The sequence below is a fragment of the Zootoca vivipara genome, chromosome 7, assembly GCF_965207765.1.
Source record: "Zootoca vivipara chromosome 7, rZooViv2.hap1.1, whole genome shotgun sequence".
Taxonomy (NCBI): domain Eukaryota; kingdom Metazoa; phylum Chordata; class Lepidosauria; order Squamata; family Lacertidae; genus Zootoca; species Zootoca vivipara.
The window spans coordinates 21,955,966-21,981,507 of record NC_142590.1 but is presented as its reverse complement, the minus strand read 5'-3'; the positions used below and the strand labels follow the sequence as shown (position 1 = coordinate 21,981,507).

Below are 25,542 nucleotides of genomic sequence, written 5' to 3'. Positions count from 1 at the left end.
CTTACCAGGAGGGAGAGGGGAGAGATGGCAAGGAGATGGGCTTCCAGCAGGCAGCCTGGCGCACCACACAACCCTCCCCACAGTGAGCAAGCCTCTTCTGTTTCTACTGATGTCAAAAGGAACAGGGTAGAACTTCCCTGCACGACTTGGGAATGCCTGGACTGCGCAGGTAGAGGCCCTGTGCCATCACCACAAATTGGCATTTCCTCCTCAAGCTTACATGTCGTTTGCAGTAGTTCCTGGTTGCGGGGAAGGGATGAGAAAGTTCCCTTGTAGATGTTGTAATGTGTAAATACATACAGATGGTTTTTGGTGATTGCCAGATAATTTGTTTTCCCAAAAGGCACTTGTGGAAGAAGAAAGCCTTTCATTTGTCCTCTGCTTCTTCCAATTATTCTTTGAAACACTTCATTATTTTGAAGTTCTTTTTTTTAATCTATAAACGACTTGTGGAAAACTTGTGACCCTCCAGATGTTGCTCCAACAATCCCTGCTCATTGGCAATAGTGGTTGGAGTTGATAACTTTTGTAGTCTAACAACTTCTTCTCTTCTTCTTCTTTGGCGATCACTCGTAGCCAAGTAAGTTTGTCTTCCATAAACACGGTTTTAACAATGGGTCCGTAAGTGACTGTGGAGGCCAATTCTGGATCCACACATCCTTCCACAGTGGGGACATAGGTTTCTGGGTGGGAGTTGATCACGGTGAGGGTTTGCCAAGAGTGCTTTTCCTCTTAGCATGTTTCTCCCTTGCGTCCTGAGATCGAGTTTCTTCAAAGCCCATGACACCTTTGGTAAAGGCTGCTCTCCAACTGGAGCGCTCACAGGCCAGTGTTTCCCAGTTGTCAGTGTTTATACTACATTTTTAAAGATTTGCCTTGAAGACAAATCTCTTGTAGTCTAACAACATCTGAATGGTCACAAGGTTTATCCATCCCTCATTTTAAGCACGCACAGTAACGAAGTAATGTTGGGAATGGCCCATTCAATTCTCCCTTGAAGGAAACACTAACTTGTGAGTCGTTGACACATGATTTTATCCACCATGATTTTATTTTTCTTATTATGAAGTGGTAGGCTTCGCTGGAGAATTACGATTTAGGATTAATTTAAACAAAAACCAAAAATACCACCTACTGTACAGTCGTACCTCGGGTTACGAACACCTCGGTTTGCGAACAGTTCGGGTTATGAACTGCGCAACCCCGGAAGTGTTTTCGCTGCGCGCGTGTGCGCAGAAGCGGCGTGTGCGGTCTGTGCATGTGCAAAGTGCGGAAATTGCAAAAAGCGCGCTTTGCGCATATGCAAAATGGCGCTTCGGGTCGCGTTCGGCTTACAAACTTTTCGGGTTACGAACTGCGATCCGGAACGGATCACGTTCGTAACCCGAGGTATTACTGTAGTAAAAAAATATCCACTCAAAGTAGACCCATTAAAATCAAGTGAGTTAAATTCATTGTTTTCAGTGGGGCTACGCTTAAGTATGGTTAGCTTTGGATATCTCCAATTAAGTGTGTATGTATGCATATATATGCATGTATTTTTGTGTGTTTGTGTGTGTGTGTGTAAAAAAAGAAGCAGTTATGTTACAAAATAAATCTGTCCAGTCAGTCTTCCAAAGAAAAAGAGGAAAATAATAATAATCAAAGTGGCACCTGCTGTGGAGATGAGGCATTAATCTCAACAGCAGGAAATAAAGAGGGAGAGAGGAGAAAAATACAAAAGCCCAGACATTAAAGAAGTAATTAAAACACTTATCTCCATCAACATACATAGCAAACCAACAAAAACAGCCCCTACCCCCACAAATCCAAACACCAGGGGGGAAAAGAGGGGAGCATCCATATTTGATTGAACTTCGCAATGGGAAGTCACCAAACTGCCAGCATAAAGGGAAGGGCTTGCAGTAAAGGGTGGTCTTCTTTTCCTAAAAAACAACAACAACAAACAGACCTTGCTAGCGTGCCAACTGCTGCCAGCCTGACCTTGAGAGATACTGGTCACCTGCGATTACCTATGAAGCGTCTGGTTCTTTTCATCTCCGAAAATCCAACCTTAATAACTCTATACCAAGTATCTAGTTAGAGATGTTGCTGCCTTTCTGTTTTCGTTTTATTCTAATTGGAATGAATCTTAATAGCCAAGAGCTGGTGTATTTTCTCCTGCCGCCTCTCTTTCCTTGTTTGGGTTTATTGTCATGCTCGCCTTTTCGCGAAATTCTTCGAGTAACAGACAGCGTGCACCTTCCCTATGAGATATTCCCATTTGCGAAAGAGGCGCATAAATATTCATTTTTTCCGGCACTTAAAGCAAACTTTACCTGTAATTCTTTTTCATGCACTTCCCATCAGAGGACATCCTGCAGGCATGAGCTGTCACATCCAGTGGCCCACGCGATCTGTCACTGACATCAGCGTTCCATAGCTTGCCGAGTGGTGACATTGCGAGTCCTAGGGCTTTTCCTTACAAAGCATTCAATCAAAAAGATTTGTTCTCAAATAAATATATTTAATGAATGAGCGGGATGAGGCTGTGTCTTCCAGCATGAATAAATATTTTATGTTAAAATTGCAAAATGTCTAACAATGTAATGTGAAGTCTACACATTTCCTTAGGAATGTAAGTCCTTTCTTTTCCCCTCCCGGGGTAGCAGTGGAGGGGATCCTGTTAAGAACATATTCGTATGATGAGGAATATACAATTGCAGTGTGTGTTTTAGTATTCTATAGCTGTTATTATAGCACAAGGTGACAGGCTCTAAGTCACTGTTTTATTGAAGCTGCCAAATGCAAGACTGTTAATAGTACAAATTGTAAATGTTCTCTTGTTATATGTCACCTTGTGGTTTTACGTATAAACGGTTTTAATATATAGGATGAAAATCCAACTCGAGATTGTTTTAAAATGGTTTGATTATCTTACTGTACTTATCACAAGGAAGTAGCATTTGAAACTTCTAGTACTCCCTTTCTTCGTTTTTGAACATAATAGTTTTTGTACGTAATTACCATCTTTGTTTCTAAATGGGCTTGTTGAAGAGATCAGAGTTTCCCGGAACATTATGTGATGCTTATGCAGACTGAATTTAGAATATGTACTTTTATGCACGTTGGGTGTTTACTTTCTGTGTACTCAAAGTACAAGCCATCTTCTCTGTTTTTGCAAACCTATGAATGTTAACAATCATCATGCTGTCTCTGAAATGGAAATGCAAGAAGCCATTGAAAGAACTTTGTGTACAATGGATAACTTAAAGGGATTTTTTTCCAAGGGCTGTTAAACATTCAAAGGATCACGTTTCACAACTTTAGCTATTCAAGAGGCTGGCTATCAGAATTAAGAGTTTAGAACGTTAGAATATCTCAATAAATATTTGGCAAACTGCTGCAAAACCCACCTTCAGCTCTCCACCAGCCTCCAAAGGAAGACAACTATGGTGGAAACGCATGTGCCCTTCAAAGTGATTTCTGTGAAATGAGCCAGGTAGCTGCTCCAGCCTGTCAGTATTTTTAACCAATGGAGTGAAGTCTGAGCTGTGGTCCACATTCTGTTTGCATCGGAATTCACAGAAATCAAATTTCTCAAGCAGCCCTAGTTCAAGGAGACATTTCCCGCTGCAATATCACAGCCCTTTCTTCTAGGAGTTTTGAAAAGTTTGGCAAGCTTTATAGCATTGTAGGTTCACTGTGTCAGCCTTTGGATGATTGGAACAAATCATTTTGATTTTATAATAATTGGGATGTTCAGGTTTTATGATGCTGGAACAGGGTTTGACCTATCCACCTTTTAAATATATGTCCTTGTATAATATAAATGCTAGAAAAGGGTTGTTTTGTTGGGTTGTGGTGATTGTAAAACAACCTGGGGAGCAGAAATGTTTAATAGGCGTTGCAGCAGCTAAATTTGAGAGTGGCATGTGTATTACCAAAGCATGTGACTCCTGGGCATTTACTGCACTCACCATAGAAGTGGAGATGTCCAACATCTATTTAAATGGCATCTGTCCTGAGTGCATGTTACTTCCAAATCATTTATCTATTTCAGATGTTATTCTCCTGTATCTCTTATTGCTGGTGGCTTTTATACATATTATGTGTCTCTATGTTAGTTCTCAGTTATGTTCTTCCCCATGTAGTGGGGGGGGGGGTGTTGTTGTTTTTTTACTCCAAATTGTTTCTCTTCTGGGTGACTGCTGGGTGATATATCAATATTTGATCTCTCTCCGAAAGTGTGTTTCTGCTGGGTGGCTGTTCATTACCAAAGAGTGTCTCTCCAGTGTGACTATTGGCTCTCTATCCGATAATCTTGATTTCACTCTCCCATCTGTCCATTACTTGATCTTTGTTTAACAAAGTTCTCTGTGCCCTTTAGTGCCAGAGAGGTGGCGTATTGAAATGGTAACTGAGAAAACGTCCCCAAATACTGCTTTCAGATGACAGGATCACAAATATAGCTTTGCTCAATTGCCCACAAAATGAACAGGCACTTATGTAAGGAGCAGCGCACTCTGTTGATGATGCTGCTATACACAAACACGACCAAATTCTTCCCTGGTTTCAGTTCCAATAGCTTCAATTCTCTGAGACCCAGGAATATTCTGGACTGCAAGTCTTCAACGAGTAGCATGTTGGTGCTGCTGTGCACTTAATACTTTATTTATTTTACAAATTCTTAAACTGCCTGTTAGAGCACGGTGCTGATAATGCCAAGGTTGCAGGTTCAATCCCCATATGGGATGGCTTCATATTCTTGCATTTCAGGAGGTTGGACTAGATGATCCTCGGGGTCCCTTCCAACTCCTCATTTTTGTGATTCTGTGTAATCTTCATAGGTGGCACGTTGTGCTTGCCAACCTAGAATCATAGAATCATAGAATCATAGAGTTGGAAGAGACCACAAGGGCCATCCAGTCCAACCCCCTGCCAAGCAGGAAACACCATCAAAGCATTCCTGACAGATGGCTGTCAAGCCTCTGCTTAAAGACCTCCAAAGAAGGAGACTCCACCACACTCCTTGGCAGCAAATTCCACTGCCGAACAGCTCTTACTGTCAGGAAGTTCTTCCTAATGTTTAGGTGGAATTTTCTTTCTTGTAGTTTGAATCCGTTGCTCCGTGTCCGCTCTCTGGAGCAGCAGAAAACAACCTTTCTCCCTCCTTTATATGACATCCTTTTATATATTTGAACATGGTTATCATATCACCCCTTAACCTTCTCTTCTCCAGGCTAAACATACCCAGCTCCCTAAGCCGTTCCTCATAAGGCATCGTTTCCAGGCCTTTGACCATTTTGGTTGCCCTCTTCTGGACACGTTCCAGCTTATCAGTATCCTTCTTGAACTGTGGTGCCCAGAACTGGACACAATACTCCAGGTGAGGTCTGACCAGAGCAGAATACAGTGGTACTATTACTTCCCTTGATCTAGATGCTATACTCCTATTGATGCAGCCCAGAATTGCATTGGCTTTTTTAGCTGCTGCATCACACTGCTGACTCATGTCAAGTTTGTGGTCAACCAAAACTCCTAGATCCTTTTCACATGTACTGCTCTCAAGCCAGGTGTCTCCCATCCTGTATCTGTGCCTTTCATTTTTTTTGCCCAAGTGTAGCACTTTACATTTCTCCTTGTTAAAATTCATCTTGTTTGCTTTGGCCCAGTTGTCTAATCTGTTAAGGTCATTCTGAAGTGTGATCCTGTCCTCTGGGGTGTTAGCCACCCCTCCCAACTTGGTGTCATCTGCAAACTTGCTCAGGATTCCCTCAAGCCCATCATCCAAGTCATTGATAAAGATGTTGAACAAGACTGGGCCCAAGACAGAACCCTGTGGCACCCCACTAGTCACTACTCTCCAGGATGAGGAGGAGCCATTGATGAGCACCCTTTGGGTTCGGTCAGTAATCCAGCTACAAATCCACTGAATGGTAGCATTGTCTAGCCCACATTTTACCAGCTTCTTTACAAGAATATCATGGGGCACCTTGTCAAAGGCCTTGCTGAAATCAAGATAGGCTACATCCACAGCGTTCCCTTCATCTACCAGGCTTGTAATTCTGTCAAAAAATGAGATCAGATTAGTCTGACATGACTTATTTTTCAGGAACCCATGCTGACTTTTAGTGATCACAGAGTTTCTTTCTAGGTGCTCACAGACTGTTTGCTTAATGATCTGCTCTAGAATCTTTCCTGGTATTGATGTCAGGCTGACTGGGCGGTAATTGTTTGGGTCCTCTCTTTTCCCCTTTTTGAAAATAGGGACAACATTTGCCCTCCTCCAGTCTGCTGGAACTTCGCCTGTTCTCCAGGAATTTTCAAAGATTATTGCCAGTGGTTCTGAAATCACCTCTGCCAGTTCTTTTAATACTCTTGGATGTAGTTCATCTGGCCCTGGAGACTTGAATACATCTAAACTAGCCAAGTATTCTTGTACTACCTCCTTACTTATTCTGGGCTGTGTTTCCCCTGCTGAATCATCTGCTCCATATTCTTCAGGTCGGGCGTTGTTTTCTTTCTTGGAGAAGACTGAGGCAAAGAAGGCATTGAGGAGTTCTGCCCTTTCTCTGTCCCCTGTTTGCATTTCACCATCTTCTCCTCTGAGTGACCCCACTGTTTCCTTGTTTTTCCTTTTGCTACGGACATACCCATAAAAGCCCTTTTTGTTGCTTTTAACCTCTCTGGCGAGCCTGAGTTCATTCTGTGCTTTAGCTTTTCTGACTTTGTCTCTACACGTGCTGGCTATATGTTTGAATTCCTCTCTGGAGATTTCCCCCCTTTTCCATTTTTTGTACATATCCCTTTTAAATCTTAACTCAGTCAAAAGTTCTTTAGATAGCCAGCCTGGCTTCTTTAGGCACCTTCCATGTTTCCGTCTCATTGGTATTGCCTGAAGTTGTGCTTTTAATATCTCCCTTTTAACAAACTCCCAACCATCATGAACTCCCTTCCCTTTTAGTATTACTGTCCATGGGATTTCACCCAGCGTTTCCCTAAGTTTTCTGAAGTCGGCTTTCTTAAAGTCTAGAATTTGGACCTTAGTATGCTTGGTTGCTCCTTTCCGCTGGATAATAAACTCCAGAAGAGCATGGTCACTCCCACCTAATGATCCTGCCACTTCTACCCCACTAACCAAGTCATCACTATTGGTTAGGACCAGATCTAAAATGGCTGATCCTCTTGTTGCTTCTCCCACTTTCTGGACAATGAAGTTGTCTGCAAGGCCAGTGAGGAATCTGTTCGACCTTATGCTCTTGGCTGAGTTTGACATCCAACAAATATCAGGATAGTTGAAATCCCCCATTACTACTATCTCACTTCCTTTGGAATGCTTGGCCATCTGTTCCACCTGAAGCCATCAGAGCACCCAGGGAAATAAGCTCATCACTTGTTTACCCTCAAACAAGCTGTACTTTTTCCAATAGTCCTGTTATACCTGAACTGGTCTTTTCTGCATTATGAAATTTGGGATTTTATTCTCCTACGCAAATAATTGTTCATGAATTGGTGCTCCTAATTCCTTTAAACCTTTATAGTGCACATGGAGTAAAATCTACAGGGTCTGTTAAGACAAGAGCAACACTTAAGCCAGAAGTCAGTATGCACATATTCACACCCAGCGGAGAATGTTCACACACAGGTGAATAAAGTCCTGGATTTGTAATTTCCACCATGGCTCCACAGACCAGAAAATTGAATGTTGCTTAGCTGTCAGTGTGGTTTCCTCCTACAGGCCGGCATGCCCAACTTTTTTCTTTTTTAAAAAATTAAATATGTATCCTTCACCATTCATTCCTCACTTTTAGGGGGGGGGAGGACCCACAAATCAAAAATACTTATAAAATACACTACAGGAGAATGTGTGCATTTGAGAGAGAGAGAGGGGGGAAAAAGAGAGACAGGTGTAGTACAGGTACTTGCAGATCAAACCTGACTGCTGACAGCTTTGCTCTCTCCAAATTAATCTGTCCAAAAAAGAAAAAGGCTGCAGAACTGAGCTCACTGTGGGAGATGAAAATGGTTTTAAAAGTTGTCATAGCACCTTGTTTTCCATTATTTCCCATGTGGAAGCTCCTTGGTGTTCTGGCCATGATCCAATCAACTATAGAGGCGTATATTATTCCTGACTAGGTTGCGGCTACATAGTCGATAGTTAGCAATCTTTACTCTGAACTAGCCTACAGGCTATACTAAAGATGGGAACCAGCCAATTTAATCTTTTATTTATGTACTCATTTACTACCCTCTTAATGAGTGGCTTTGTTTTACCATTAAGTGCTGAGTTTACCTTTTTTGTTGCCTGCATTTTCAATTTTATTTGAAAATATGTAAACTTATTCTTCAACACACAAGCCCACTCCCAGCCCAGCACCATCAGTCTATAAATGTGTCTGTCTATCTTAGCCCTGTCTTTGTGAGGCAGAGATTCCTTCAGCAGAGTGTTTTGCATTCGTCTTGTGCTGGAGGTGCTACTGTCGGCAGTGGTTGTGTGTATAGGTGAAAGTCTTGGTAACTTGTCAGGTGAGTTCCCTGTCACCAGCAATGATTACAGAGTCCGGGAGAAGGAGGCCTCCATTTCCCAGGCAGCCGCAGGATGAACTGAAATCCACCTAGCCAGCCCCTCCCAGAAGCTGCGCTGGAGAACTCTTAACTGCAACTCAGGATCTGGGCCATTACTTTCTTAATTGCAGCATAGTTACTTCTGCTTATTTTTTTCCTTGTTAAAAACTGATTTAAAAGAACTGCTTAATAGCTTTGCCATTTAAAAACCATCATTTTTATTTTCTTCCTAATTTATTAATAAGCCTCCTTCCCCTCTAGAATGGCTTCCCCCCAGGGCTTACTAATACTCTGCGTTAACAAGCCTTTAGTTAGATGCACCTCTGCTTTTGTGACGTGCACAAAACACACACACACAAAAGCAAGAGGCTGGAGAGAGAGTATTGCCTCAGATTGCATCTTCTGAGGAGCTCCACATCTTTTGCGAGATGTGCCTTCACCTTTTGACGCTGTTTGTAAAAAAAAAAAAGTAGGAAATGGTTCACAGGAGGGCCAATGTTGGAGGGCCCTCTCCACTGTCACCTCATCCCCTTTCCCACCATGTGCTGTGGGTAAGGTCTGCAATGGAGAAGCCTGTTGGATGTGCAGAGGCTCTTCCCATGATTCAGAACTAGTGTGAGCAGGCTCCCATTGCAGCTCTCTGCCCCACGTCCCAAACTTAGGAGTGGCTTTTTGAGTGGGGCATGAGCCTCGGGGAAATACAGAATGGGAAGCGGATGGTCCCATAGATGGGTCCAATGGGCTGTGGGGGCTTTCATTAGGGAGAATGAGGATCGGAGACTAGCAACGGGAAGAGGAAAGTACAGTGGTACCTCTGGTTGAGAACTTAATTCCTTCCGGAGGTCCGTTCTTAACCTGAAACTGTTCTTAACCTGAAGCACCACTTTAGGAATGGGGCCTCCTGCTGCCGCTGCGCCAGCAGAGCACAATTTCTGTTCTCATCCTGAAGGAAAGTTCTTAACCTAAGGTACTATTTCTGGGTTAGCAAGTTTGTAACCTGAAGTGTTTGTAACCCAAGGTAGCACTGTACCTCTTGATTCCCTGCCCATGCCCTCCCCACACCAGGCTTGTCTCATCTTCCCACCATCCAAACCAGCTCCTTCTAGTGGGGAGGAGGCATGTGAGAGTGAGACAGTCTCCGCGTATTCACTAAGGAATAGCAAGCTCCAGAAAGAACACCCCTTCCATTTTTAGGAAGAAACAGAGGTACACAGGAGGTTGATTCTACAGTAGTCAGGGTAGTAAATGAGGGGATAACAATGTCTGTATTGTGTAGTAAAGAATAGGGGCCTATCTATTTGCATTGCCTCAAATTGCTTCAGGGGCTGAAGTACCAAAGCTTTCTCTCGATACAAGTCAATGGGAAAACTTCAAGGGATTTCAGCTCAGTTCCAGGAAAGCAGCACACACAGGGCTGCAATGAGGAGACATCCTTGCACTTGTGGTATAATAGATGCAACTGGGAATGTATCATAATTATACAACTTTCATCAACTTTCATTCTGATGTCACATTACATTGCCTGTCTTGTTCTTTGAGGAACGGTGAAAGGGCTAAGTCAGGGATGTAAAAAAAAAGGGGGGGGGGATATCAAGGTAAAGGACTCCTGGATGGTTAAGTCCAGTCAAAGGCTACTATGGGGTTGCAGCACACATCTCGCTTTCAGGCCGAGGGAGCCGGCGTTTGTCCACAGACAGCTTTCTGGGTCATGTGGCCAGCATGACTAAACCGTTTCTGGCGCAATGGGACACCAGAGCACACTGAAATGCTGTTTACCTTCCCGCTACAGCGGTATCTATTTCTCTACTTGCACTGGCATGCTTTCGAATTGCTAGGTTGGCAGGAGCTGGGACAGAGCAATGGGAGCTCACTCTGTCGCTGGGATTCGAACCGCCAACCTTCTGATCGACAAGCCCAGGAGGCTGAGTGGTTTGGACCACAGCGCCACCCGCATCTGGGATGGTGAGTTTGGTCCAAGAGTTCCTCCTCTTAAATGCAACACACACGCCAGTTTTTGCTCTGACACCTCTGTTTTCAAGGGAAATAGATATTGTGCTTGCTTCCTTGGAAATTTATGGGCATTCAGTTGTGTGGGGGCATTGTGGGTATCTGCGTGTTCTTTGTTTGATGGAGCATTGAATGACTCTTGGCAGTGAGTATGGCATCCCCAAACTTCGGCCCTCCAGATGTTTTGGACTACAATTCCCATCTCCCCCAACCACTGGTCCTGTTAGCTAGGGATCATGGGAGTTGTAGGCCAAAACATCTGGAGGGCCGCAGTTTGGGGATGCCTGGGATATGGTCTTCCAGGGGCCTTCAGCCTTGCAGGTATATCTCTGGATTTTCTTTTTCTAAGTGTCGTTGTTGGGTTTTTTGCACTCATAATGTCTTCCCGTTCCAAATGCAGAGAAATGCTTTATTTTCCTGCCTTCAGACATTTTCTTGTCTTAACTGAGGTGTCAGAGTGAAGTAAAATGGCACTTGGTGTATTCTTTCATATGAAGTTCAAGTGAGGGGCTTTTAAGGTCCGAAAAGACAATGTGTCAACACTGTGGTGACTGGTAAAATATTTGTTACACTTGTCCATTCAAGTGGCTGAAACAAATCCTTGTCGGGTAGCAGCTTATCAGTATTTATTACAGTGAGAAAGAAAAGCTCAACGGAGATATATTTCCTGATGGCAACTGCCCTTCCTTCCTTATTAGAGGTACCCAGTAGATCTTTCTGAATGTGTACAGGATCTTGGGGTGGTGGTGGTATAAAGATGAGCCCTAATTGTGTAGAGAGTTGTTAGTGCTGAAATATGTGTAATCAACATGAAGAGCTCTTTTCTCAAGCCCTTATGCAAATCATACAAATATCAAAATGGTTTAGTTGGGTTGTATCCAACAAAGCCATCCCATTAGTGCAAAGATTTCTGTCTGCATATTGTAACTTCTTCGTCTTCTTCTCTCCCCCTGCACTCCTCAAAATCTGCTCTGGAGGGTTTGGATTACCCCCCACTTCAAGTCTTTATTTGGCTATGAACTCACTAGGTGAGCTCAGGCCAAACAACACCTTTCTCTTTGATTCAGTTTCCCCACCTGCAATACAGAGGATAAGAATATTCACTGACATTGCATGATAGTTATAACTACTGTGTATAATAGATGTGAAACATTTTGACCACTTGAAAACATTATATAAATTATTTTGATGATTAATATGCCTTTGTTGAATAAAAAAGTTACCGTGCACAAAATGTAATGCTCATGGATTGTCATCTTTGCTTGTCAGCAAAGTTTTATAGGTTCTATTTTAATGGTTGAAAGGATGAAGACATTTTCCTTTCTTATGAATACTTGACATACTCACATACCGTTTCTACTTTTTGTGCATCAGGTCTACCAGAACCAAAGAGAGAAGCTGTATTTCAAGGTCTGGGAGTGGATCAAGGATTTTACACATCTAAAGATTTCCTGCCATTGGTGGCCATGGCAAGTAAACCAGGTAGCTGAAAAGATACATGGTGATATGTTCCCAAGATATTTAAACAAGGCATTTATATCCTCACATTTCGATATGCTTAATGCAAAAACAAAATATGAAGGATCAGGATCTGTAGTAATTCAGAAACTGGCGGATAAAAAAGAAAAGAAAAAAAAACAATAGTTTTCCATTAAAGTGGTGGTGGGGAATATTTCTGGACACCTTTATATACTGTGTGTGTGTGTGTGTGTGTGTGTGTACAGTGGTACCTCTACTTACGAATAACTCTACTTAAATATGTTTCTACTAACGAATGGAGCTCCGTCCGCCATCTTGGATGCCGTTTAGATAGGATTTTTTTCTACTTACGAATTTTTAGATAGGGCTGCTTGTACTTATGAATTTTTTCTCCCAATGCATTCCTATGGGACGCGACTTACGAATTTTTTCGACTTACAAATATGTGTTCGGAACGCTTTAAATTCGTAAGTAGAGGCTCTCTCTCTCTCTCTCTCTCCCTCCCCCCCCCTCTCTCTCTCTCTATATATATATAGGGTTGTGAGGATTACCATGATAAATGCAAATCAGCAGAGGGATGCGGTCTTCATTTTGCTAGGAAAAATAGCTTTGTCATTGCTCCAGCAATTGCAGCAATAGGGCTGCATGGCAGAGTTGCTCCCAGTGATGACAGAGTTGCTCCCAGTGATTTATTTATTTATTTTGAGGCGAAGTCTCCCATTGGTCTCTCTACCACCGGCTGCAATAATAACCCAAGGTAGGATATGAGACTACTTCCTGAAGTTGCCTTGTTCCTGGGCGTATTCTGCCCAGCGACATTCACAGACCAAGCATGGTGCCACTTAAAGTGGCGACAAGGCCTTTTCTGGTTAAAGAGGGAGAAAGCCCCCCCCCCCCCCGGGTCACCTCATAGGATAAGATGCTGAACATTTTTGAAATCTGTCTGCAGTCTTCGGGAGGTGGAGTCTATGAACCTATGAAATTCGGCAAGGCTGAATTATTCAATCCTGTGTGAATATTAATACTTATTGAAGCAGTGTGTTTCTCCTTGTGGAAGTTGCCAAGAACTACAGACATTTGGTGGTAGCTCCACATGAGAACCATAATACAACTAAGTTGCCCATTCCATAAATAGACCTGACAACTCACCATACCTGTGGCAGCATTGGCCAGGAATGTGTGGTACTTTGGGCCTAAACCTTTTACTTCAGCGTTCCAATCTCTGCATCGAAGGTAATTCGCAATTATTTACAATTGGCACTTGGCTCACCTCTTGGGTCAAAACCCTTTGTCTTAAATTCAGTATCGTGGGAAGAATTTGGGTTTACGCAAAAGCATGAGTTGAATGGAATCTAGGCATTAGTGAAAGAGGATGGAACATCTCATTGAAATTTCCAGCAGCTTATGAATGTGTCCCTTTTTTCAGTCATTATATTGAAAAGCAAATGTGGTCACCCATTTTAGCTAATGTTGATTTCAATACCCGTTTCATCAATATTTTATTGTTTGATTTATTGATTTTACTGTTGTTAAGCCACTTAGAGGTTGTGGTGGGTTTTTGTTTGACATTAAAACAGTATATAAATTTTGTTAAATAAATAAAATAAAATAATTGTGGGTAGGGGCAGTGGATCCATTAAGCAGTTTTATTTGCCCTCAGTGACATTAGCACATTTCTGAATCTTAGCTATGTATATTTCTAATGTGATCCCTGATTTGCTAGGCTTGTTAAAGTGACTATGGTCAGGAAGAAAACCCAATAAAAGAACAGAAAACAGAAAACAGAAAACAGAAAAAAAACAATCAGAAGGAAATATCCTCAGCATGGGGATGGGTTCAGGAAATAGTTCAATGGACTCTTTTGCCCCAAACTACTGTGGTACTTTACTTGTCTGAAATAAAACTGGTGAAAATGTGACCCAGTCCTGATAAAATTCAATTCTGTCTCCATATGGAAAAATAAATGGTTATGTACTATGCTATGCTGAAGGTTTCCATGTGTTTGGTGGTATTTTTTTTTAAGTTTCCAAAGGCCTGTGTTTAACTCTCTTTTTTTGGTCTTGGAAGAAATTGATACTTGTTGTTCTCCACCCTTGCTGTGAAAATTCACAACTACCGCAGCACAAACGTAAGAATTATAGACCACTGGTCATATGCTTAAAAAAAGCATAGTCTTTTGAATGAAACTATCACAGGCCCCTTCAGATTACAGGTTTATTCTATTTATGGTATCATTTTAAAAATTACAGTAATTCGTTTAATCAGTGGTTAGCTGCATTCTGCCTGCTTTTAAAGTGCAACACATTGTATGGATTTTTGTATCTTTTAAGGGCTGTTGTTTTTAAGTCTTTCTCAGTATCCTGTACCTTACCAGCCAGTGACTTATTGACACTGTACAGACTTTCATATTTCTCATCATAATTCTTTTAAGAAACAAAACAAGTAGGAAGCAAATATGGCAGGCATGGCCAAAGCCATGATGGGAGTTGTAGTCCAGAAACAGCTGGAGGGCCAAAGATTCCCCACACCTGATGTATGCACACACATAAATATGGTGGTGACAACAGGCTCTAGGTAGATTGAACCAGAGCCAGGAGCCCTAGATATGAAGCACGAATATTCTTCCCGTGTGCAGGACGCCATTTTGTTTCAGTGGACATGATTCACAAAGTAAGAGTGGTTGGAGCTGTTTCCCTTTTTATAGCCTCAGTTTCTGCCACTTGGAATCTACCTCCACAATTGTGGAGCCTTGAGTAAGTGGGACTCTAGTCACATTAGATCGGGTGACAGACAGAATTTCTGGTAACAGGATTTCCCTCTCTCTTTCTCAAGGAATGAGAATGAGTCAAAGGTTTAATTTTTTGAATACCAGGATCTTAAATCAGTTTCACTCAATCTGACAAGGCCTCCCCTTTATTTTTATTTTTTAAAGAAGAAATGCATTGCACTTTATTTCCTGCCAAGACAGGAAGGCAGTGCTGCTAAAGGGTACTGACTATGAAATTACATGTATGAGCATATCTTAAAAATGGGAATAAAACTGTCTTCCAATGAAGCAGAATAATTTGATAGTGACTCTCCATGCTCGGAAACTGCAAGATGCAATTTTACATTGCTTCGAGTATAAGTGCCGTTTGAGCTGTCATGCAGAAATAGCTTTCTGTTTTTTTTCTTCTCCTTCCCCTCCTTGAAAATGGGGTTTTCCTTTCATCATTCAGGAATGTGTGCCTGTCGCTCTCCATTGCCATCAATACAGGGAGCAGTGATTGTTCTTGGAGCAGGTGACACTGCTTTTGACTGCGCAACGTCAGCCTTGCGCTGTGGAGCTCGTCGCGTATTTGTGGTGTTCAGGAAAGGATTTACCAATATACGGGCTGTCCCTGAGGAGGTAAGTTTTCCCAAAATTGAAACACCGGAAGCACTAATAGGAAATACATTAAGGTATGAAACACTGGGGGGTTTTTTGGGGGGAGGGTTATTGCCACATTCCCCTAACATTAAAACATGGGCAATTGGAGCCAGCTCGCTTGGGAGTTGATCAGAGAACTGGGGGTGAGGGGAGCAGCCATTTCCCAATGGGCCATTTGTTACACTGAAAATTTGACTCCCCGCCCCAAACAATTTACTTTCTTTCATCCAAGGGGATAAGATACTGAGGTCTATACCCCTCCCCTCCATGCCCATGGTAGGACAGGGGGAAAAATAGCATTGGAAAGGAGAAACTTTGAGCAACATGGTGGCTAGCAAGCAAAGGACAAGATAGTTCTTCCCCTACTCCCTGCCTATCATTTGCTCCCTACTGCTTTTGTTTGAAAACAAATACATCAACAGAAAGCCAGAGACTTATCCACACTTCCTTTTGTCCCTCTACTTTCCCCTGGGAAAAAACTGCTCTTTAGTGCTCAGTCGAAACAATTCAGGTTTTCTCCAGATTTATGTTTGCTTTGATTTAGAGCTAAATATCTAGTTTTCCCTGGGAAAGGAGCAGAGCAGTGGGGAAATCATTTGGACCCGTGTCTAGAAAGCTCAGGTCAAGCAGAAAAGCGCTCGGACCCATGCTTTCTAGGCACGGGACAAGCAGAGGCGTAGACAAGCCCAGAGGCAGCTTCTCTCATGTGGTGCTATCCCTTTAAGAAGTTTGTTACTTATTGTTATGTTTTGGAGGGAAGACCCCTCTGGGAGGTTAATGGAGGAGGCTGGAACCTCAGCCAGAGGCAGCAGGCAGGTGGGTGTTTGTGTGTGAGGCAGCCAGCATAGAATAGGCCCACAATAAAACAAATACTAATTCTACTCTCTGATTGTAAAAATAAACGAAACATTACATTGATATCTGCCTTTACTGGTGCATCTGGGAGAACATCACATACCATTCGTGAAAATGAGTTACAGTTGCATGAATTTGAATGTCCTCGGTGAGTGTCCTTTAACCAGGAAAGACATCCTCCATGGGCCCTCTGTCAGTGCATCTACCTCCATATCACTAATTGCTTGCTGCTCTTATTATTCTACCTGTTTGCTTGCTTGGCAGATAGTTATGACATTTCCTCCTCCTTCTCACCACCCCTGTTATCAGGCCCAGGGTGAGAGACAGGTGAACATGCTGAAGAGGAGAAGGAGGTCCATCAGGCTTTCGTCAGACATGCCAATCTTTGGCACCAGCCCTGAGAGTGTGTCAATTAATGTGTCTCTTGTGCCTCCTTTTGAACCTAGCGCTGTTGAGCTGGTGGATTCTTCACGGACTCTTGGAGCCCTGGCACATGCCCAACCTCAAGCCCTTTAGAGTTGGCCATGAAATACAGAAACAAGTGCATGCAAGACGGGTTCTTTATTCGCAGCATGTTTCTGCCAACTGTGAGGAGAGTTTTCTATCGTAAGAAAACCTTCATGTAACTTAAAATTATACAAGTGTGGAAATATTTCCCCTCAGGAAGACATTGAGATATAATAAACCTGTCTCACACCTGGTGGTTTTTGCCGCCTCATAACACTGTGCCAGCCACTTGGAAATAATATATTGCTATGAGGTGTTGACTGTGGTCTTCTTGGGAACTCTATGATGTTCCTAAGTTTATACTGACTCAGACAATCTAGCCTAGTCTTGCTTTCTCTAACTGGCACCTCTTCATGGAACCAACCATGACAGAGAGAAATGTAAAGTACTACCCTTGGGCAAAATAAAAATGAAAATGAAAGGCACAAATACAGGTTGGGTGACACCTGGCTTGAGAGCAGTACATGTGAAAAGGATCTAGGAGTCTTGGTAGACCACAAACTTGACATGAGTCAACAGTGTGATGCAGCAGCTAAAAAAGCCAATGCAATTCTGAGCTGCATCAATAGGAGTATAGCATCTAGATCAAGGGAAGTAATAGTACCACTGTTTTCCGCTCTGGTCATACTGTGTCCAGTTCTGGGCTCCACAGTTCAAGAAGGATATTGACAAGCTGGAACGTGTCCAGAGGAGGGCAACCAAAATGCTCAAAGGCCTGGAAACAGTGCCTTATGAGGAACGGCTTAGGGAGCTGGGTATGTTTAGCCTGGAAAAGAGAAGGTTAAGGGGTGATATGATAGCCATGTTCAAATATATAAAAAGGATGTCATATAGAAGAGGATGAAAGGTTGTTTTCTGCTGCTCCAGAGAAGCGGACACGGAGCAATGGATTCAAGCTACAAGAAAGAAGATTCCACCTAAACATTAGGAAGAACTTCCTGACAGTAAGAGCTGCTCGACAGTGGAATTTGCTGCCAAGGAGTGTGGTGGAGTCTCTTTCTTTGGAGGTCTTTAAGCGGAGGCTTGACAGCTGTGACGACCCTGGTCCCACTCTGCCTTACTATCACTGCGACACAGGAATCCAGAGGGGAAAACACCCACCCTCTGGTCCTGCCGCCTCAAAAATAAACCCCTTTTACTAATGGGTTTCTAAGTAAGGAGAGCCTTCCAGCCTGCGTGACCTGGTACCTTAAGAAACTCTAGGCTGTCCCCCAGGAATAACCTCTTGCCTCCAGTAAAGGGTCTCCCTCAGTTGGATTCCCCCACTGTAGAAGTTTGCCCTATGCACTCTGGCAACTTCTTGGCACCTCAGGTTACCCTTCTAAGTCTCCTCCGTGTAACTTCAGGACACAAACCACCACCTCCCTGCCTGAGGTGAGTTTTGCCCTCTCTTGAGTCACCACGGCTGTGAGTCCTGGTACCTCGCTGGAAAAATACAGACGGACCTCTTGTTGGCAAAAACAGAGATGAAGTTTTATTGTGTTAAAAACATAAGTGATTCTTTAACGTGTCATTTATTAATTAGCTTTGTTCCAGTTGTACAAAATAAACTCAGTCAAACATTTAACTTTAAATTGTCCTAGCCTCTTCACTGTCTTCTAACAAGCCACCACATAACACCACACCCCACCTTCCTCCCTCTCCCTCCTAACTGACCAAACCGACTCTCCCTCCTTTTTTAAAACCGGGCACAGTCCCGCCCCCATCAGAGTTCTATGCCAGTCAGGCTGGAGGTGGGTTAACTCTTTGCCAGCCGGGCAGGAATAAACATTTTAAAAGTGCTTCAATTTGTCACATATCTCCCCCCACCACAAAGACATTGTGTCGGCTTGCTCTTAATTAACTAGAGCAATGCCAAAGCAATGGGCTTGGGGTTAAAAATACATCAATGCATTCTATAACATCCATACTACAAAGTCAACTAAATTCACATCTCATAAACTTGTACACAGATAAATCATGTTTGGCATGTGTTAGATTATAACTCCTTAGCACAAATGTCTTGCTAGGGTTCCCACCATTTCATATAATAATTTGCACCATTCTATACCTCTCAAAAATACCTGGATAAAGCGTCCGCTATGATGTTTTCCTTCCCACTTATGTGCTTGACATCAAATGTGTAATCCTGTAACTGCATGCTCCACCTGATTAACTTGCTGTTGTTACCCTTCATTTGGTTTAGCCATTTCAGCGGTGAGTGATCGGTATATAGGGTAAACTTTCGGCCCCACAGGTAAGGCTTCAGTTTACCTACGGACCACAAAATCGCTAGGCATTCGAGTTCTATGGTAGAGAGGTGCTTTTCCCTCTCCAATAGCTTCCGGCTGATATATAACACCGGGTGTAAAAACCCTCCTTCTCTCTCCTGTGCCAGTACTGCACCTAAACCAACACCTGATGCGTCCGTCATTAAATTAAAAGGGCAAAAGAAATCAGGTGCTTTTAAAATGGGCTCTGTCATCAGAGCAGCCTTTAAAAGTTCAAAAGCTTGTTGACACTGTGTGGTCCAGATAATCTTGTCCGGGAGACTTTTCTTCGTGCAGTCACTCAACACAGCCGCGTGAGTGCTGAACTGGGGAATAAAACGCCTATAATAACCTATAGCTCCTATAAAGGCACGCACCTGCTTCTTAGTTTTGGGAGCCGGCCAGCTTCTGATGGCTTCCACTTTGTTAGTATCTGGCCTGATCACTCCCCCTCCGAGAACATGGCCTAAATATTTTACCTGTCTTTTCCCCATCTGGCACTTAGCCGCTTTTACTGTTAAACCTGCCGCTTTTATCCTCTGGAAGACCACACTTAGGTGTTGTAAGTGATCTCTCCACGATGGGCTAAATACCGCTATGTCGTCAATGTAAGCAAGGGCGAACGTTTGCAGACCCCTTAGCATCCTATCGATGAGTCGCTGGAACGTGGCTGCCGCGTTCTTTAATCCAAAAGGCAACACTTTAAATTCAAACAACCCATCTCTAGTGATGAAAGCGGTTTTGGGCTTGTCTAAGGGATCCATTTCCACTTGCCAGTACCCTTTTGTTAAGTCAAGTGTAGATATATAATTCGCTTTTCCTATGGTCTCAACCAAGTCGTCCACCCGTGGCATGGGGTAAACGTCCGGCACGGTCACCTGGTTCAACTTTCTGAAGTCTACACAGGGACGAAAGGTATTGTCTGGCTTCCTGACCAAGAGCAGGGGCGATGACCAGGGGCTGTAAGAGGGCTCAATCAATCCCAGTGCAAGCATCTCCCTGATCTCTGAAGAGACCAAGTCGGCGTGCTCTCCCGTCACCCTGTAAGGGGGGGTAGCTATGGGTTTTGCTTCCCCCGTATCTATTTTATGAGTTGCTAGGCTGGTCCTCCCTGGGATGTTTGAGAAGATCTGGGCAAACTGAGCGAGGACTATTTTTAACTGCTCCTTTTGCTCTGGGGTCAGACTTTCATCGAATGACACTTCTGCTAGAGTTGTGCCCTTACTCAGCTCTCCCCACCCAGTTAAATGAATTCCTTGTGTCATCTTCCCCTTTACTTGTAACACCAACTTATTTCTGTCAAAATAAGGCTTAAGTAAATTTACATGAAAGTTTTTACATCGGTTCCCTTCCCCATCTAACTCTACCAAATAGTTCACCGCAGAAATCCTCTCGACCACTTTGAAGGGACCGTCCCACGACATCTCCAACTTCTTTCGACGTCTTGTTCTTAACACGAGCACACTGTCACCGGGCTGAAAAGATCTGTCTCTTGCGTGTGCATCATACCACTGCTTCTGTCGACGCTGTGCCTGCTGCAAGTTGTGAGCAGCTTGCTCCCGTAGCTCTTGAAGGTCGCTCTGCAGCTCCTGTAGATACGTCACAACATCAGGGCTGTCGATCTGCTCCTCCCCTGACCACGCTGCTTTCATCAAGTCTAGGGGTCCTCGTGGCTGTCGACCAAATAGGAGTTCAAAAGGACTGAACCCTGTGCTCTCCTGCGGCACTTCGCGATAACCAAATAGGAAGTGTTGCAGCCTCTCATCCCAGTCGTTAGGATGATTGATGGAATAGGTTTTTAGCATCCGGCTCAGGGTCGAATTAAATTTCTCCGTCAAGCCATTCGACTGTGGATGATAAGCCGTAGTTTTAACATGCTTAATTCCACAAAGAGTTAAAAGCTCTTCCATGGTCTTGGACGTGAAGGATGTCCCTAAATCTGTTATAATTTCCTTGGGGAATCCCAGCCTTAAGAACACCGACATGAGGGCTTTTGCTACAGTCTTTGAGTCAATGTCCTTTAGAGGTATTGCTTCTGGATAGCGCGTAGCATAATCCACTAGGCATAAAATAAATTTATTCCCCCTTTTCGTAACTCTGGAGATAGGCCCGAGGATGTCCACTCCTACTCTGGAAAAGGGCTCAGTAATTACGGGAATAGACTGTAACAAGCCTCGCGTTTTGTCCGCTCTTTTGCCTGCTTTTTGGCAGATCACACAGGACTTGCAATACTCTTTGATGTCTTTGCCCATCCCAGGCCAGTAAAATCTTGCTTGGATTCTATCACTAGTCTTTCTAATGCCTAGATGCGCTGCTGAGGGTGCGTCGTGTGCCATTTGTAGCACTTGCAACCGGTAAGTTCTTGGCAACACTAACTGTTTCTTCCTTTCCCAAACAGCAGCAGTTTTCCTCCTCCTAGAAATTCTATACAATCTTCCCTCAATGGTGGTAAATAAGCAGGGGTTCCCCACAGTTACTTCTGCAGTAGGACTTTGTGCTTTACCCCACAGCTCTTTTATAGTTTCATCCTCTTTTTGATCACTCAAGAATTGGGCACCGTGCTCCTGGACCACTGGCACGCTAATCAGCCCTTCATCCTCACCAGGCTCTATGGGTGACTCTATAACTGCAGGAGGATTACTCTCAGTGACTTGAGACTGTGACCTAGTTATCACTTGAATACGGTGCTTCTGACTAGCTAGGTCATTCCCTATTAAAAAGGGTACCTCCAATTCATTTAGGATTCCTACTCTCCATTTGCCACAAAATCCTTTGTAGGTAATATCAACTTCAGCTAATGGTACTTCAAAATGTGGCCCCCATATGCCTTTTAAACTATAGGACTGACCCTTGAGGTACTGCTCCTTTGGAACAAATTGTGATTTGACAAGTGAGACTTCTGCTCCTGTGTCCCTCAAACCTAAACAAGACTGACCATTTAATTCAATTGGCTCCATGTAATCTTGGTTGCATTCCTGCTCAGCCCTCCAGACCTGTAATACCTTAGAAGTAGTCTCAACTGGACTGTCCGCTTTCGCTGAGCCTTCTGTCTGAGGCGAGCTATTTTCCTGAGACTGCATTACCAGTTTTACTTGTTTAGCTGCAGAAGGTGTAGTTTGCGACTTAACCAGCAGGGGGCACCTGGCACGTACATGGCCCTCACGATTACAGAAAAAACAAGTGATTTTCTTAGACCCTGTCTTGTCAGAAACTGATTCCCTGACAGGAAAATTTTCTTGCCTGTCTTTATTTTCTCTGTTTCTCCATGGATTACCCTTCTGTGAGTGTTTTGGGAATGCTATTTCATTGAAATCTCCTTGTAGTTCGTCTAAGACCTCAGCAACCTGTGCCACAGTTTTCAGTTTTTTATCCCTCAAGAACCAACGTAAATTGCTAGGGATTTGCTTAAAAAATTGTTCTAAACAAATTAATTGTTTTAACTCATCAAAGTCCTTCACTCCACTCCCTTGAATCCATCTGTCAAGTAATTTATCTAAGCGGCTAGCTAGTTGGGCATAAGTCTCTTTATGTTCCTTTTTTGCCTCACGAAAAGCCTTTCTGCTTTGTTCAGCCGTGAGTCCACATCGAACCCTGACCCTTTGCTTAAATACTTGGTAACTTGACAGCTCTTCTTCCCTCAGGTCAGCATAAATTTCACTTAGTATCCCACAAATTTGAGGTCTTAAATAAAGCATCCAGTTCTCCTCAGGTATTTGAAATTCCACACAAACGCGTTCGAAGGTAAATAGAAACGATTCGACATTATCGTCTTTTCCAAATTTGGGGAACCTTTTTAAATTAATTGCGATACTATCATTGTTAACTGGACTCCGAGTTAATTCTGATCTCAAACGTATCTCTTCAAGCTTCATTCTGTCCTGTTCTAATTGTACCCTTAACCTCTCTGACTGCATTCTCTCCTCAGCTTCAATTCTAGCTTTTTCCCTCTCACTTTCAGCTTCAATCCTAGCTCTTTCTCTCTCACTTTCAATTCTAGCTTTTTCCCTCTCACTTTCAGCTTCAATTCGGGCCATCTCAATTCGTAGTTTCATCAGTTCTACCTCAGAACCTGGGCTTCCCTCAGCCCCTTCCGTTCTTTCATCTCCTTTTGCCTCTCTGGGTTTTCTTACGTGAGTCATTTTCCTCACAGGAAAATCCTGACAGACTCAAACCAAACTAGGCGCGTGAGCTTTGAATTTCGATCACGACGCTGCCACCAAAAATGTGACGACCCTGGTCCCACTCTGCCTTACTATCACTGCGACACAGGAATCCAGAGGGGAAAACACCCACCCTCTGGTCCTGCCGCCTCAAAAATAAACCCCTTTTACTAATGGGTTTCTAAGTAAGGAGAGCCTTCCAGCCTGCGTGACCTGGTACCTTAAGAAACTCTAGGCTGTCCCCCAGGAATAACCTCTTGCCTCCAGTAAAAGGGTCTCCCTCAGTTGGATTCCCCCACTGTAGAAGTTTGCCCTATGCACTCTGGCAACTTCTTGGCACCTCAGGTTACCCTTCTAAGTCTCCTCCGTGTAACTTCAGGACACAAACCACCACCTCCCTGCCTGAGGTGAGTTTTGCCCTCTCTTGAGTCACCACGGCTGTGAGTCCTGGTACCTCGCTGGAAAAATACAGACGGACCTCTTGTTGGCAAAAACAGAGATGAAGTTTTATTGTGTTAAAAACATAAGTGATTCTTTAACGTGTCATTTATTAATTAGCTTTGTTCCAGTTGTACAAAATAAACTCAGTCAAACATTTAACTTTAAGTTGTCCTAGCCTCTTCACTGTCTTCTAACAAGCCACCACATAACACCACACCCCACCTTCCTCCCTCTCCCTCCTAACTGACCAAACCGACTCTCCCTCCTTTTTTAAAACCGGGCACAGTCCCGCCCCCATCAGAGTTCTATGCCAGTCAGGCTGGAGGTGGGTTAACTCTTTGCCAGCCGGGCAGGAATAAACATTTTAAAAGTGCTTCAATTTGTCACAACAGCCATCTATCAGGAATGCTTTGATGGTGTTTCCTGCTTGGCAAGGGGTTGGACTGGATGACCCTCGTGGTCTCTTCCAACTCTATGATTCTATGATTCTAACCCTCCTACTCGATATCCTTTACCCAGAGATGCCAACAGTTGAATGCCAGACTTTTAAAACAAGACACATGGGCTCTGTGCAGACCCTGTGCACAGCTTGTCTGAGGCCTGGGGCAGGAATTCCCAGTCAGCTAAGAGGCATGGGGCATTATTGGCACGACAGCACAAGTCCACCAGGCCCCTGAGGAGGCTCTCTGGCCGGCTTAGCCTTCCAAAGCCTGGGGCAAGTGTATCAGGCTGCCCCTTGCACTCTGCACAGGCCTGGCTCTATGTATGGGCTGCTCTGTGCCTCAGGCTTTCTATGCAAAACTCCCAGGATCAATCCTCACCATTTCCAAGTAAGAGCTGGGAGATAGCACTGGAAAGCTCCTGCCAGCCAATGTAGACAGTACTGAGCTATATAGACCAATTATCTGAATCAGTATAAGGCATCTTCCTATGTTCCTATGATCTCTATTGCATACCCTCCGTTTCTCCAATGAAATAGGGACGTCCTATTCCATAACAACCACAACAATTTTAGTATTTATACCCCACCCATCTGGGCTGCTTCCGACATATATAAAAACATGACGAAACATTAAACAACTTCCCTATACAGAGCTGCCTTCAGATGTCTTCAAAAGGCTGTAGAGTTAGTTATCTCATTGGCTCGGGGGTCGCATAGCTCCATACTCTCCAACACTTCGCTGAGGAAACTAGGGTCATCCTAAGGAAAAGCAGGACATTCTTGGGATCAAATCAGAAGCCACAACAGCTTCTGTAAATTCAGAACTCTCTCTGGAAAACAGGGATAGTTGGAGAGGTTGCTACTGTTATTTATTAAAAATATATGATGTCATTTGAAAGTTCCAGTTACCGGTACATGATTTATAGACATGCAGTTTAGCTCTTGGTGGTACTTTGTAATTCCAGTTGAGACTGCAAAAAATTTATACAGAGAGAGAGAGAGAGAGATAATTTTGGGTGTTTACTTCAGTTTTCCAAATCTATTTTTGTTGTTTAGTCGTTTAGTCGTGTCCGACTCTTTGTGACCCCATGGACCATAGCACGCCAGGCACTCCTGTCTTCCACTGCCTCCCACAGTTTGGTCAAACTCATGTTCGTAACTTCGAGAACACTGTCCAACCATCTTGTCCTCTGTCGTCCCCTTCTCCTAGTGCCCTCACATCAGGGTCTTTTCCAAGGATTCTTCTCTTCTCATGAGGTGCCCAAAGTATTGGAGCCTCAACTTCACGATCTGTCCTTCCAGTGAGCACTCGGGGCTGATTTCCTTCAGAATGGATAGGTTTGATCTTCTACCAGTCCATGGGACTCTCAAGAGTCTCCTCCAGCACCATAATTCAAAAGCATCAATTCTTCGGCGATCAGCCTTCTTTATGGTCCAGCTCCCACT

General features: G+C 43.5%; 1 protein-coding gene across 4 annotated transcripts in view; it reads left to right on the top strand.

Moving 5' to 3' along the window:
- DPYD (dihydropyrimidine dehydrogenase) overlaps positions 1-25,542 on the top strand; it is a 520,906-nt gene that overhangs the window by 238,160 nt on the left and 257,204 nt on the right. For all 4 annotated transcript variants that reach the window (XM_088673792.1, XM_035123774.3, XM_088673794.1 and 1 more), the window contains 2 exons: positions 11,929-12,036; positions 15,252-15,421. In XM_088673792.1, coding sequence (XP_088529918.1) covers positions 11,929-12,036; positions 15,252-15,421 — 278 coding nt within the window. The remainder of the gene's footprint in view (positions 1-11,928; positions 12,037-15,251; positions 15,422-25,542) is intronic.